This window comes from Malus domestica, chromosome 12, assembly GCF_042453785.1.
Source record: "Malus domestica chromosome 12, GDT2T_hap1".
In the NCBI taxonomy this organism is placed as follows: Eukaryota; Viridiplantae; Streptophyta; class Magnoliopsida; order Rosales; family Rosaceae; genus Malus; species Malus domestica.
In genome coordinates, this window is record NC_091672.1 from 27,575,889 (window position 1) to 27,591,728 (window position 15,840).

Consider the following 15,840-nt stretch of genomic DNA (forward strand, 5'->3'; position numbering starts at 1 on the left):
GCCAACTCGGGCGTTTGGTCTAGTGGTATGATTCTCGCTTCGGGTGCGAGAGGTCGTGAGTTCGATTCTCGCAACGCCCCTCCTTTTTTTGCGCTGATTACATATGCACACGTGGCGAAACTTGATTTGCCAAATGATACCGTCGAGAAATAATAAATAATAAATAAAAAAAGTCCAACGGTGACTACATTTGCACACGTGGCGAAACTTGATTTGCCAAATGATACCGTCGAGAAATAATAAATAATAAAATTCCAATAAAGGCGGGTATAAAATAGCTGGACACCGCAATTCAACCAACTTTATTCAGAAAGTTTGAAAACGATGGCGAGCTCGAAGACTCTGTTCGCTTTCGGAGCCCTAGCGCTCCTCTTCGCCTCGTCGGTCTACGCCGACGACGTCGTCGTGCTCACGGAGGACAACTTCGAGAAGGAGGTCGGTCAAGATCGCGCCGCTCTCGTCGAGTTCTACGCTCCCTGGTAATCTCAGGCTTTCCTAATTTCAACGCTGTTTGGTTCCCGAGATTTGATTTGGAAAACGCTAAATTTAGCTGCTGAGGTTTTGTGATGATCTTGTTTATTGTTAATGGTGAAGGACGTGAATGCAAATTAGTGTGAGATTAGTTGAATTAAGTTCAGGATTGAAAATTATTTGAATTGAATCGGTTAATTTAGTTTCTCGAATTGCGAAACATGAATCGGAATTGGTCAATCGTATCGGCTATGGTGATGCTGAGATTGATTGATTGATTGATTGGAGATCTGCGAATAGGCAATCCAGGATTCTAGATCTAAGGTGAATAATTGATCGAGGCAAGATAGAAGTGTTCCAACATATTTCTGATATATATAATTGGAATTTTTGGTAATAAGTATGCGGGTTATATGTATCTATGGTGAATTTTCGTCGATTTTCGATTAGTATTGGACTAACATCATTTCTCCGGATGCGTTCTGTTTTGCCTGTCGTTTCTTATCCATATTTCAGGAAGCATATAGTGGATACGTTTCTTTAGTTTTTATTTCGCTCCTTTTAATGGTGTGCATGATTCGTACTTCCCGTTACAGGTGTGGCCATTGTAAGAAGCTTGCACCAGAGTATGAGAAGCTCGGTTCAAGTTTTAAGAAAGCAAAATCCATTTTAATTGCAAAGGTAGGTTTTATATTACTGATGTCCGTATTGTAGTTTGTGATAATTGTATTATATACCGTGCTATTGGATTTGTGTCTTGCAGCAGTACATACAAGGAGTCTACAACTACAATTAATTGACTGTTTTTAATTTATTTGCTGGTTCTCAATAGGTTGATTGTGATGAGGACAAGGGAGTTTGTGGAAAGTATGGGGTTTCCGGCTATCCGACAATTCAATGGTTTCCTAAAGGGTCCCTAGAACCCAAAAAGTGAGTCTGTTTTCCCCTATCCCCTGCTTAGTTTACATGAAAGCATTTGTTTTACTTTTGAATGGGTGCTCTTGCCACCGAACCCTCTAACCAAATTTCTGACAATGTAATATCCTTCACCATCCTTGTTTGTATTAGTAATGTTGGTTTACCTTTTCTGATTGAATTTTACATGATTTAGGTATGAAGGTGGCCGTACTGCCGAAGCTCTTGCTGAGTTTGTGAATAAGGAAGGAGGTACTATTTTGACCTTGTAATGTTATTCAACTGAAAATAAACTGAATAAATATGTCGATATTTATTGGTTGATTGAGTTTGTTCAATTCTAATATACACATCCATTTACGTAATAATCCTAAGCTTATGATTGATCATGAAGCTCTTCTTTGCAAGCAGGGACCAATGTGAAGCTTGCTGTAGCCCCATCCCATGTTGTGGTACTTACGCAGGATAACTTTAATGAGGTTGTCCTGGACGAAACAAAAGATGTGCTGGTGGAGTTCTATGCACCATGGTAAGATTATGTCTTCAATTTTCCTTTTGAATGCTTAGTATTGAATACTGTTTTGTCGGTTGTTGAGTCAATGAAAGCCAAATTGGTGTACAAGAGGGAGAGGGGGATTATACAATATTTATCCCACCGTGTTTGCAATAAATCGTAGTGGAATTTTATTGGTGCTTTTGCAACTCTAAATATGTTTTCCCCCCTTTTTCGTTTCATGGCAGGTGTGGACATTGCAAATCCCTTGCTCCTGTAAGTGTATTCCTGCTCCTTCAAATCCGTTATTGCAACCCTTTATCTGGTGCTTGAACAACGGTTGATCTTGATTATTTATTTTGTGTTCTATCCAGACTTATGAGAAGGTTGCCTCAGCATTTAATTTGGAGGACGGTGTAGTGATTGCTAATCTTGATGCTGACAAATACAAGGATTTAGCTGAAAAGTGAGTTAGTAGTTTAATAGTATCCACGAACTTCTGGTCCTTATTTGAGTATTGTGTGTTGTACTCTACTGAATCTATATTTTGTTTTCAATTAGTAGTATATTTTAATGATTCAGATAGAAAAATGAAGGAAATGGGATTTATAAATGGTGAATAAATGGACCTAACACAAGGCTTCCTGTGCAGGTATGGAGTTAGTGGATTTCCCACATTGAAATTTTTCCCAAAGAACAACAAGGAGGGCGAAGAGTATGGTGGCGGCAGAGATTTAGAGGATTTTGTAGGGTTCATTAATGAAAAATCTGGCACCAGCAGAGACGGAAAAGGACAACTTACTTCCAAAGTCAGTACCTTAAATTCATCGTGAATGCACTTTATCAAAATCTTGTCCTTTTCTTATCAGTGTTCTTCGTTTATGTAGGCTGGCGTTCTTGAAAATTTGGACGAATTAGTAAAGGAGTTTGTGAAATCTAGCAACGATGAGAAGAAGGCAATCTTTTCCAAGATAGAAGAGGAAGTTGGGAAACTTGAGGGTTCGGCTGCAAGGTTGATACACACTCTCTAGTTTGATCACATGATACTTGCACATACTTAAAACGAAGAATCTTTCAGTGATGATCTTAACTAGATCCTTTAGATCCGTACTTTTGCAGTTGATCTTCTGATTCACATGATGTTAACTTCTCGTTCTGTTTGAATTTCAGATACGGTAAGATCTACTTGAAAGCTGCCAAGAACTCTTTGGAGAAAGGTCCTGATTATGCAAAGAATGAAATTCAGCGGCTTGGGCGCATACTCGAAAAGGTTTGACCTTAGATTATACTCTTTCCAGTACTAGCAAGATGCATAGGCCTTGTTTAGCGAAGGGGTTAAGCTTACATGATTCGACTGAGACTTCATATGTTATAGGATTGTCTAGTGTGAGGTGATATATCAATGAAGATCCGAAACTTGGAATTGCAAAAATGAATTCGTATGCTGAAAAAACAAAGTTAATACAGAAACCTACACCGTCTCTGCATACAACAGTTACTGATCTACATGGACATTAACATTTTCTTTTGTTTTTGTCGATGCAGTCTGTCAACCCAACTAAGGCCGACGAGTTCACTCTCAAGAAGAACATTCTATACACCTTCACTTCATCCTCATGAGGAGGCACTTCCCACGGAGGGATGATTCTGTAACCTAGTTTCGGTCAAGTCATCTCCCAAATTCTCCGGATCTTGGGAAGAGACAGCGTTTTCAGTGTAATATCGATACACATCTTTTACTTTTTAACATTTTTTGCACTTTTAAGTTATCATTTGTAGTAGTGAACGATAACCGGCATACCATTAACAATAACCTAGTGTTTCTGCATCGAATAGTTCTGTTTCGTCTTCAACGTTTGTCTTAAAACCGTTGTGGATCTTCCCATGTGATTGAACTTCCGTTCTTCGTTGGTGATCCGACAATGGGACGTCAGATTTGTAGCTACGATCGGACGGTCCCAAAACAAATCCCAGGGTACATCATCCGAAGTTCCAAACGAGTACTTACAATTAGCCACAGTACTTGAAAATGATTCTCTGAAAATAGTCACATGGATGAATCATGATGTAAGCTTTTAACCCCACGTTTATATGCGTGGGCTTGTTTCGATGTTCATGGGATGGGAGGCATCATTTGGGAGCGGATAAAGACAGAGAGGTCATGTCGCATCGAAAGCTTGAAAGTTTAAGCAACATCGACCTTTCCTTTTGCAACTGCTTGGCTTGTCGGGAAGTTTTATCTTGAGCTGTAACTGCTTGCTTTTTTATGGTTGTTGGGGAGAGGTTAACTAGAAGAGGAAACTATTGTACTAACTATTGTACCCTAGCATGACCGTGGTTGCGAGGAGGAGAATTCGAGCTTAGGTGCAACAAAACGTACGTATAAAGTCACAATTAGTAATTAGTCATTTAGTTTTGTCAATCGTTTGATGTGGGGTTTTGTATTCCTTTAACACGTCTCCTCGCAAGACACACATGCAAAAAATCTCATATCGCCGAAAGTCATTTCATATCAAGATTTTATAAAGACAGGTTACGGCTCACTAAAAAAAATTGATATTAGTCTTCAATTGCATCTTACTACCTACACAACATGCTAGCGTGGAAATTTTATTACAAAAGGCATTGGTGTAATCATATTTGTCAATCTTCTGGTGGTAACCCGTTCTTATAATCTTCAATATATTTTTATATACAACCAAACCGTAATTTTACGTTCCTCCACTCGTCAAGCAAGTACTTTAATGAGTTTAATCATCGGTGACACTCATGTCTATGACCGTGGAACACATTGATGGCCAGAATATAAGGATTCGGATACCATCCAGATCCAAGTTGTGGAGATCTTAGGGATCCTCACATCCTAGTCATTTATAGTATATCGTGCGGTTAGAAATCATTTTAAATTTATTTATTAAAAATTAAACACAAATATTACCTAACGAAAATTGACCTCATAACACTATGAACGGCCATGATATGAGAATCCCCACAAAAAGAATCCGGAGAGGATCCTCGTCCGATTATAACTACATGGTGGTTTAGTTTTCAAGATTGGGGATTTGAAGCTAAAAGAGCCATAAGATTAATGGTTGGTTTGGTATCAATCTGCTTTGAAAAAACAAAATTGATTCTGTTGTGCGGTGAGAATAAGCAGCTGAATGTTTGGTAAACTTTTTTGTAAAAGTACTTTTGGAAAAGAAAAAAAAACAGTATTAGAGTGTTTGGTAAACTTTTATATAAAACAGCCATAACTGTATGAAATGACCAAAAAGGGTACAATACTAGATGTGCCATTAATTTAATTTTCTTAACAAATAAATGTGAATTACTAAATATACTTTATTTTTAAAAGAAAAATATTTATAAATTTTATCTTAAACAGCCAACGTTTAACAAGAAATCATAATCCAACATTTAACAAGAAATCATAATCTAACATTCAACATATAATCCAACATTTATGCTGCTTCACGTTTTCAACTTATTTTCACTCAAAACTGTGAAAATAATCTATTTTTAAGTATTTACCAAATAAATTTTTTAGCCCAATTTTTTTTATACCTGTTTTTTATAAAAACACCTCTGCCAAACCAATAATAATGGCAAAACAGCAAATATATCCACATGATGAGCAAAGCAAAGGAAATTAAAGAGGAGATGGGACCGTTTGGGGTAAGAACCAGACGTTTTGAAGTGCAAAAGTTGATGGAGATCGATCGATGTGTTGTTGTTTTTCAAACAGCTATATCTTCCCGTTGCGTCCTACTTGGATTCAAGACTTTATGACGTCATAATTGAACGTTGAAATAAAATAAATATCTGGAAAATATCTGCCCATGCTATGAACAATAATGAAGACCGGGTGAGGGGGCCATGATCATGATGGGATTTTGCCTCTATTTTCTCCATGCTAAAAAATAAAATATAAATAAAAAGTAAATTGCATGTCGCCAGCAGAATAGTGGAATTTGGGGGGCTCAGATCAGATCTCATTGATATTTGGCTTCTCTAGAAAATCCTTATCATTCGCAAATGGTTGGGAGGTAGGGGAGAAACTTCGACGGGGCTGACTTGTTAGGGCAACTTTAACATCGGGTGGTATCAGTTGGGGGTTGGGTTGGGTTAAAATACAAGGTACTTGTGCTTTTGTGAGAGATTAGCTAATGATGTCGTGGTCGGGAATCCTACTCAAACTTTCTCATGGGTTAGTTCATCTGATCAGAGTAGTGCGCTCAACAGAGCTACATGATTAGGGCATTGTTATATCAGCGCGAGGTTGAGGTCGAGTCCGACTAAAATACATGGTACACATGCTTCTGTGAGAGATTCAATACAGATGACCTGATGAGACATTCATATTCAAAATTTTCTTGTCAAAAGAAAAAAGAAAAAGCTTGTTAGCCCTACAACCTATTTTACTTGAATTATTTTCCAATTCTAGGACCTCCTTTAAGTTGAGTTTACATAATGAGAAAAAAGAGATGCAAAATGATGGATTTGGATTGTTTTGAGACATGAAAAGTTGATGAGAGAATGTCTCAAAATTTCAAACTCCTCCTCCTCCTCCTCCTTTATGTCCATAATGTGTAGGACTAGGAGGCACCATGTCCCTTGCAAATTAAGATTTCAATTTCACTTTTGCAAAAACTCCATCTAAGATCTACTTATTTGAATGTTTAATGGTGTAATGATTGATTACCATAAAAAGCAAGTAATTATTTGAGACAAGTAGATTCTTAGGGTCCCAAAACAAGCTAACATCACATAAGGAGGAGGATTCTATTGGGTCACCTCAGCAACTCTACCAAACATCCCAACCACCATCTCATGCAAAATGTGCATTTGCAGCACCAAAGCTTCTGCCAAGAACACATGGTTAGGTTTTGCTCCATGATTTGCGAAATGCGTCACGAAATAGATACCGATAAGATGGATTTTGATAGTGATACAGATTATATATGGGATAATGTTATCAACATATTCATTTTTACTTCTTACACACTCCTTTCAATTTTCAGTCGTCAGATCAAACGAATTGATGAAAATCAATGGCAGAAAATTAACAAGATGTGTAAAAAAATAAAAATAAGTGTGCGAAGATCAGTACCCTCAATTATACAATAGAATTACTTCAATGATCATGTTCATGCACATTAATCACTTCTTCTAATTTTCCCAAATTGGTATTATGTCTTTCTAATGATGGGAAATTTGAGGGGAATTTGCCAAAACACTCCCATATCATTATCCCAAGGGTCAAGAGTAACCTTTGAAGGAAGAGATGGATCTGGATCTCCATCTCTCCCTCTCTGAAAGTTGAAGGACCCCCATGAAGAAAACTTGAAAGTATCAAAAACCATGGAATTAAATCATAAAATAAATTGATTGATTCCATCATACCCAGTAGTAGTATTGACAGCAGAGAATAAACTAAAACCGCCACTGCACTCGATTTTGCGGCAAAACTCGGAAATAAAAGAATTTTCAACATAATTTTAATCATCATATAACAACCCATCAAAATACAGAAAGACTGCTGCAGCTCCTCTTTTTTCAGAAGAAAAAAGGAGATCTAAAATAGCTAGCCAGCCAGCCTTCAGTAATTACACAGATAATCACACAAATTCCTCAAAGAAAAAAAAAAAAAACTAAAAAAAAAAAAAAATCTTTACACTTCCTTCTGAATCCACCACATCAAAGTTCCATGGAGATTGCCATTGGAGACCATAAATTTGACCTTACCTTGAAGAAACAGGATTCAAAGCCCTAGCAAACCCAGAGTTCATGGCAGCTCCATAACCCTTTGAGCTAAACCCTAAGCATCCAAGCAACCCTTGCCTGTAAGGCAAGTAAGTCTTCTTCCTCATTTCCTCTGCCTGAGCCCTGTTTGCAGTGTAATGCAGCTCGTGAAGCGACGGCGCCATCCGCCGCTTACCAACTCCGTTGGTGGGTTTTACGGCCGCCGTCTTCTTCCCCGAACCACCACCCCCACTTCCCTTCAGTTTTTGCCCCTCTGAGCCCAAGTTCAAAGGATTGCTACATTTGGGGTCTTTTAGAGCAGAGCCCTGGGTATTCTGACCGCCCTGTTTCGTGGGTTTCTTCTCCTTCGCGGCGGAGAACGAAATCGACGACCAGAACTTGTGGTTGCTGCTCCGCCCTTCGCTTTTACTCCGGTGAAGAAACTCCTTCAAAAAAACCCACTTCTTCGAGTTCCTCCCACCCGACGACGACCGAGACGACGAAGCCGAAACCGAAGGAGTAGTAGTGGCGGTGCTGCTCTCCTCCGCTCCCTCTTCGTCTTCTTCCCCATTTTTCGCCGGCGCTTTCGAATCTTCAGCAAAGTTGCAGTCCTTCTCATCAGCTTCAATAATCTCGTCCCTCTGTTCCCACTCGAAGGGCTCATTTCTCAGAGGGGACATAGATCTCGTCCTCCGCCGCAGCGACTTGTCGCGGAACCTCAGATCTCTGCCTCTCACGGGCTCCAAACCGCCCCGATCCGCCTCGTCTTCCCCATTTTCCGCCTCGAGATCCAACAACGGAGCCAAAGTCTGGGGCTTTTCCAGGTGGGTCGAAAGTTTCATGGGTCGGATCTTCCCGTTCAAGAACAACTCGTCGGCAGAGCTCATCGGACCGGTGGAGCCCGACCCGCTCGACCCGAACCGCGCAGAGAACTCGAACTCAAAACCCATAGAAACAGAGCCGCTGCCGTTGCCGCCATTCTTCTCAAGCGAACAAGAGTTTGACTTTGTGCTCAACCCGAAGTGCATTGGGCTCGCCGGAGCACTGTAGAAAAAACCACTGACCGGCCCACTCCGTCCGGGGCTCGACGGCGCGCTGACGTAAGGCGTGGAGCAGGTGCTGTCGTAGTCTTCAAAGAAAAGCTGGTCTTGAAGCTGGGTTTCGCCATTGCTAGGGTTTGGAGGGTCGGGTTTCGGTTCAGGGTTTGGGGGTTGGGTGCCATTGCCGGGTGAAGTTTTGAGCTCCATTATTATTTTCCCTGCAGCTTTGTTTGGCGGAAAGAGGAGCAGAGAGTCAGAAAATATAGTGTGCAGAGTGGGTGCCAAAGTGTACCCCTTGAGATTCACTTTATTACTTTTTTGCCATGGTCCTCCCATCGTCCGTGCTAAAGGTCTAAGTTTTAAATTAAAATTTTTTAATTAGGATTAATTAACCTAAACAACTAAACTAATCTACTTCCCGTATTGGTTAATTTGGTCATAAAAATAGCAAAGATATAAATTCCGTTAATTTGTGAGGACCATTAAACCAGCTTGTTTTATGTAAAAAGTGGGAATTATTAATGCAATATTGGGTAATTAAATGTCTACGTCAAAACATCTAATAAGGTGGTGGAATTTACATTTATGACCCAGTCAACACGTCATCACTTTGAATTATATTATCCAAAAGTGGAATGTTATTAAACTAATTATTAATTAGTAAATAACATTACCACTTAACGGCTATGAGAACAAGAAAAGAGAGGTCAATTCATATCTCAATTTGCACCCTATATATTTAGGGTGATTTTCACAACGAGTCGTAAGATCATCTTCAAGCAAGAAGTTAAATACGTCACGGCGGTCTTTTGTTTTATTTGAAAAAATGATATTAATCTGTACTAAAGGAATGAGAGAGTGAACTAAGTATTACAATGAATTAGTAATAATGTAATTCAAACTCGTATTTGACGAGAATCGAACCTATAATTTTTAACTTACAAATAAAGAGAAATATCAATATATCGTAATACTAAATAACTATCTGTTTGAGTAAAAGAGAGGAAATGTATTTTGATTTTATGCGAACAATACATGTTGGAAGTTTTGAGACTCTTGTCCCATATTGGGGAAAACAAGATTTTCAATGGCCTTTATATAGATTTAGTGCTTTAGTCTAGTAATTACAACATGGACCATTTGGAAACGGATTGAAGGCTTGGGCCTTATGGTTGTGTGGATTAGACTTGTATAATATAGCCTAAATACAATTAATATTAATTCATCAATATAAGGGCCTTGGGCCTCCTTAGAATTTAAAATTAATCTGATTCATTAATTTTAATTTTCGGATTAAGTTTTTAATTAATTTATTAATTAAAAACATTTTGATTAAAAGACACGGCTCTTAGAAAGAGTTGTGTACCTTAAATACACTGAACATGTATTTGAAAGGGTGTGAAAAAGCCTATATATCTACAATCACAGTATCCAAATGGAACATATCTTTTCTTGCTCTTTCCTTCTGTACGAATTTTCTAGAGAGTAAACACACAAAAAACAAATTTGCTAGAGTTCTAGAATCCAGTGCGGATTGTAGAATTAGGTAGTTGAATCCTGGTCGAGCAGACGTTATAGAACCACAAGCACAGGAGTGGGACGAAAATATTGTTCAAAGGACATAACTTTTACTCTAGCCTCTACCTTCTGTAATCAAATTAGTAACATTAATTTCTGTATTTATTGTGTAATTTTCGTTTTGTATAGTAAGTATATTTTGGTTAATAAAATATTAAAATTTCTGTTATTTTTGTTTATTTCTGAATTGTTCTCCAATAATACCCACAACAATTAACAACTACTACAAGTTTACGGCATAAAAAGAATTAAAAGGCCGCAAAACATTGAGAGAAGAGCCGGGATGGACCTTGGAAAATGAGAAAGTAGCTACCTCCGTTGACAAACTTAAATAAATATTAAGTGTTGAGAGTCGAGGAGGAGGAGGAGGAGGAGGAGAAAGGCGAGTGAGTGAGCTGCACATTGCCCTCAAATATTGGTATCTTTATTGTTTACAGAGTAGTTTGAATGGGTGTGAAGTTTACTTACAAAAATCAGGTTGTTTGAGTTGATACTGATAACATTACAGTTATATTAGTATGACTTCAATCATTATAAGAGTCATACTTTAAAACCTAGTAATTTATAATTTGCCAGTCCACTGTTAAAATATAATTCTTATGAGCTCAATTTACGAGTATCACACAAACTTTTTCCGGCCTAAATCGAAAGGTCTTATTAATCATGGTTGCTTTGCTTCTCTCCCTCTTCACCTACACAGAAGAGAGAAAGTGTTTGCCTCTCATCCCTCTTCAATGCATAGTTGCTTCTGCCATAGCCGTCCTCCTTATTTCGTGGGATTTTTAATGTGTGTTTTTTGGAGCATCTCCAATGCACAGGAGACCAAAAACTCAAATATTGTATTTTAGCTCAATAACGAGGCTAATCATCTCTAACTTACCGGAGACCTAAAAGCTCATATTTGATTTTCGACAAAATTGGGATCCAAATTTGGGTTTCAATATGAATATTGAGTCCAACCTTTTCCAATCAAGGACGGAGCTGTATAGGGCCTTGGGGGGGGGGGCATCCGCCCCCACTCAATTGTGTGTGTGTACTTTTGCATTCCAATTCCTAAGCCCTAATTAAACCACAAATGAAAATATGGATTGCATTTCAATTCCAACGTCAATTCTAATTAAACTCTAAAAAAAAATGGTCCAATGAAAAAAAGACAAGGTGTATCCGCTAGTTTACATGTTTGTGACATTAGCACTAATTCTTCCAGTTGCTACTATCACTGTTGAAAGAGCTTTTTCGGCCATGAAATTTTTGAAGAATCAATTGAGAAATCGAATGGGAGATCAATGGATGAATAATAACATGATTATTTTTATAGAGAGAGATATTTGATGATATTTGGTAATGATGTTGTCATGCACCGCTGTCAAACACATAAAAACGCGTTGAAGAATATTGTAAGATGTTGTATGCAAAACTTTATAGATTAATATATAAGTGTTTTGTGCAGTAAATTTTTTAGTTTTTTTAATTGTACCTTGTTGTTTAAGGATGCCATCATTCTTTTAAATTTCTTGCTTCGACCCTATTTCCAATGCACAATTTTGTATTTGACTCCAATATTTTTTTTATTTATTCAATGCAATGTCTCAAATCTTAAAACTTAAATATAAGACTATATAAATATTTGCATTGGAGGAGAAAACCAAAATACTCAAACCCAAATGAATTTGACAACCTGCGTATAAATCAGGTTTTATGTGTTTGATTTGTATGACATTCAATACAAATTTTAAGATTTGAGTATTTTAATAGGAGGAGAGGGTTTTCACAACTTGGGTACGTGAAGCCAAAACTCAAATCTTATTTTTCTTATGTTAATAATATTTTTCCTTGTTGGTATGAATTCCACGTTAGACACAAATCATATTGAAACTCAGTTGAGTTTCATTTTTTTCGAAAACTTATATATAAGTTTTAAATCTCGTGTGCATTGAAGAAGTTTGAACTTATATTTAGGCTTAGATATAAGATTTTAGCTCCAATTTAGTAAATGGATGTGGCCTCGTAAGCTCCATATATTACTCTCTCAAGTCAACAACTAAACTCACTCGTATTTTGATCATTACATTTACATTAAGAAAACACGAGAAATTCTAAAAGACTATTTTAAAGTATGATTCTTTATCGACTCTCTACCACTTCACAGTTTAACGTCAAATCTCATGCCAACATTATAAAATATTATATAAAAAATATGAGACAACAGAAAGTTCATATAGAGTCTCACTTTTGATAGAGTCTTCTTAGCATTTCATAAAACATATATAGATTTGCACTCGATTAAAATAAATGAAAACTAACGAAAAGTTCAAAAAAACTTTAGTTTTAATGAAAAATAAAGGTGTAGTGAATAGTACCAATTAAAGGTAAAAATGTAATTTTTCGTTAAAAATGAACAATATCTTGAGTGTTTCGGTAAAACTTCCATTAAATAATCTAATCTAAAATTATATTTAAAAGAGGGCAACATGCACTATGCCATAGCTCTCTTCATAGGATCCTAACTTTTGGGCAGCTGTCCCAAGGCTGAGGTTCTGCATCTATACCTATACTCTCCCCCCTAATAATTAATCAATTATAAAACCCCCAATCTGCCTAAGTAAAACCATAGTTTAATCAGAATAAAGATAACAAAAATACTAATTAATCTTGTAATCTGCATACTTTGTGGATGGAGAGTCTCTTTGCAGATTTCCCTCTATCCAAGAAATAAGAATATTGGTTTTATAGAGAGAAAGGTGGCCAATGGCCATGCTTATGTAGCATGGGAAATATTATGAGCCCACATTAGAACCCAAAAGAAAAATGTAAACATCGCGCTTGCAAAAGTAAGACTCCATATAAACTTTCTTTTATTTCACAGTTTAACGTTAATTTCTGTACTAGCATTATAAAACATTAATTATGCCAAAAAATGAGTTAGCGAATAGTACATGGAGAGTCCCCAGGGAATCTCAAGTTTGAGAAAATCACCTTAGCGTTTCTCAATCTAGAATAATCAACGAGTACAAGTCATTGCCTGTCCAGTTACTTAACTACCAAGCTGAAGCTGAAAGATGTGTTTAATAGAGTTTGGTTCATATGGTCCAAAATCCAATCTAAATTAGGCAAAGAAATTGAGAGCATGACCATGTGCATTTTGCCACACCATCACATGCTCTGTTTTTTTCTTCTATTTTTTGTTTGTTTGCACAATGTGAATCTTGGGGTTAATGTTCATAAATCTGGTTTTTTCCCATCCACAACGATTAGTCAATGAACATTAAATGAAACCCATAAAAATCATCATCCAAAAAGAACCCTATGCTTGATGTGTTTGGTAAAGAATTCTGCAAGTGTCCGCTACTAAGTCTAAATAAATGGGTATTAAGGGTAAGGTTTTACTGAAAAGTATCCTCTCCGGATTCTCTTTGTAGGGATTTGAGAATCAATCAATCATGTCCGTTTATTGTATATCGTGCAGTCAGTTTTCGTTAGGTACTATTTATATTCAATTTTAAATTAAAATAATTAAAATAATTTCTAATTGCACGATGTACGATAAATAGACACGATTAATTGATTATCCGAAGATGATCCTATTCCACCTTTAAAGATACCGGTGTGGTTACATAAAGGCTTTTTAGTCAAGATGAGATTTGTATAACTCTTTATTTTGGTCTCTGACAATAAAAATCGATAGATATGATTCCCGAGTTGTCCACCGTGAATCATTTTAATCCTTATTCCTTAAAAAAGTGGTCACGTAGTCGTTTACGTGACTATTTAACGAAGATATTGACAAATTTTTCGTGGAAGACCAAAATGATTTATAGCTAACAAACTTAGGGGCCACTTCAATCAATTTTCATTGTCATGGGTCAAAGTATAGAGTTATGCTAACGTCAGAGATCATTTTGAATAAAAAGTCCTACTACGTAGTACAATTTCTGGCAGCCATGAATTGGCTTGCCAATTAGATATCAACAGTTATGGCTTTTGGTTTTATATGGAGCTCTGTTAGGTTAAGTTAGTTAGAGCAATACTCTAATACAAGCCCTTTTGTTTTGATCAAAGCTTGTACAGAGCAATAAGTCACACAAAAAGGCCCACTTGCTGGCACATGATTTACCAACCAGGCCACCAACAGTTTGGTACAAGGAAACTGGTGTTTGTATTATTGTATGCTTTTAATGACTGACTGGTAAAAAAAATATATATATACATATATATATATATATATTTACTATTACTGTGGGGAGGGAGAGAGGAAGAGAGTTCGGAACTATTACAATAATTTATAGATGAGTGTTTGTATTATTGTATGCTTTTCATGACTCTGTGTGGTAAAAGATTTTTTTTTGTTTTTTACTATTATTGGGAAGAGGGGGAGAATTCGGAACTTTTACAACAATTTAGAGAGTGAAAGTTTAGAGAGTGTTTGTATTATGGTTATCTGTTTTCAGTGAATCCCACATCCAGGTATGGGTGGCAAGGTTTGGTTCGGTGTGGTTTTGAGTGAAACCAAAACCAAAACCAAAACTTTTTACGGTTTGGTTCGGTGCAGTTTTGAAGCCAAAACTGAAATGAAACCAAACCATTTGGTTCGATTCGGTACGATTTTGGTTCAGTTTTTAAGAAAGATATATACATTTTAAAGTATACATCTATCTACACATAAGACGGTCTCATTTTCTACACAATACATTAATTAATGAACGCATGTTAACAATGAATACATTGAGTGAGGATGTTTTGATAATCTATTTCTGTCTAAAATTAGGACAATATATACACAAACAAACAAGCAGCAACTATATATGCAGCAAGCAAACATGCAACAAATGATGAATGATGATATTCTAGTGTGGTTGAGTAGATACTAAATGTATGGAACTCTAATGAACAACCAATTAAAACATGACATCTCATATGGACATCTAATTAAATGTTTATTAGTATTTGCAGTGCGGTTTTTAAAAGCCAAAACCGAAACCAAATCATTCCTTACAATGCTGTTTAGTTTCAAAACCGCAAAACCAAACCGTTCGGTGCAATTCGATTTGGTTCGTGTTTCGGTTTCGGTTTTTGGTTCCAAGTGCCCACCTTTACGTCCGGGAAATGAGGAACTTTGCTTGTGCAGAAAAGTAATTCGGTTATTCCTCATATTGCCAATTAGTTTTATACCCCAACTTTCTTCAAGATATTAGAGCATGATGTCCCATGTTTGAAGCCTAACGGCCACACGTATTCCACATCATCCGATTTGTGTTGTCCACACGTTGGCTAGACAATTCGACACACGTGAGGAAACGTGTTGAGAATGAATCCCACATTAGGAGACCTTGCATGTGCTTATAAGTAATTGTGATACTCCTACATTGCCAATTGATTTTAAGGTGGAACTCCAACTCTTTTCATCATCATTTCTGATTTTTTTAAAAAAATTACAACTTAAGTAATTAAGAGCGTTTATCTCTGTATTCAAAATTATGTTTTCAAAATTCCCTTTTCAAAATACCATCTCGGCCCGGAAGTTCGCTTATGGCGACTAACTTCTTACGCTACCACTTGGACTTGGAAGCAAGCAAAAGCTACCTTGATCAATCAATGAATGAT

The 15,840-nt window shown here is 36.9% G+C and overlaps 2 protein-coding genes and 1 non-coding gene across 3 annotated transcripts; 2 read left to right on the forward strand and 1 right to left on the reverse strand.

The window, feature by feature from the left end:
- The first annotated feature begins 8 nt into the window (after positions 1-8).
- TRNAP-CGG (transfer RNA proline (anticodon CGG)) lies at positions 9-80 on the forward strand. Its single transcript has one exon. It is a non-coding gene; the product is annotated as a tRNA-Pro (tRNA).
- Positions 81-263: 183 nt separating this feature from the next.
- On the forward strand, positions 264-3,732 carry LOC103450858 (probable protein disulfide-isomerase A6). Its single transcript, XM_029089968.2, has 11 exons — positions 264-479; positions 1,068-1,152; positions 1,304-1,401; positions 1,583-1,638; positions 1,798-1,915; positions 2,128-2,155; positions 2,254-2,345; positions 2,532-2,688; positions 2,767-2,891; positions 3,050-3,149; positions 3,425-3,732. The coding sequence occupies exons 1-11, from the start codon at positions 325-327 to the stop codon at positions 3,497-3,499; spliced, it is 1,089 nt and encodes a 362-aa protein (XP_028945801.1). The 5' UTR covers positions 264-324; the 3' UTR covers positions 3,500-3,732.
- A 3,631-nt stretch (positions 3,733-7,363) lies between these two features.
- On the reverse strand, positions 7,364-9,012 carry LOC103450865 (uncharacterized). Its single transcript, XM_008390265.4, has one exon. It carries the CDS (start codon positions 8,995-8,997, stop codon positions 7,621-7,623), a length of 1,377 nt encoding a protein of 458 aa, XP_008388487.2. The 5' UTR covers positions 8,998-9,012; the 3' UTR covers positions 7,364-7,620.
- Between the last annotated feature and the right edge of the window lie 6,828 nt (positions 9,013-15,840).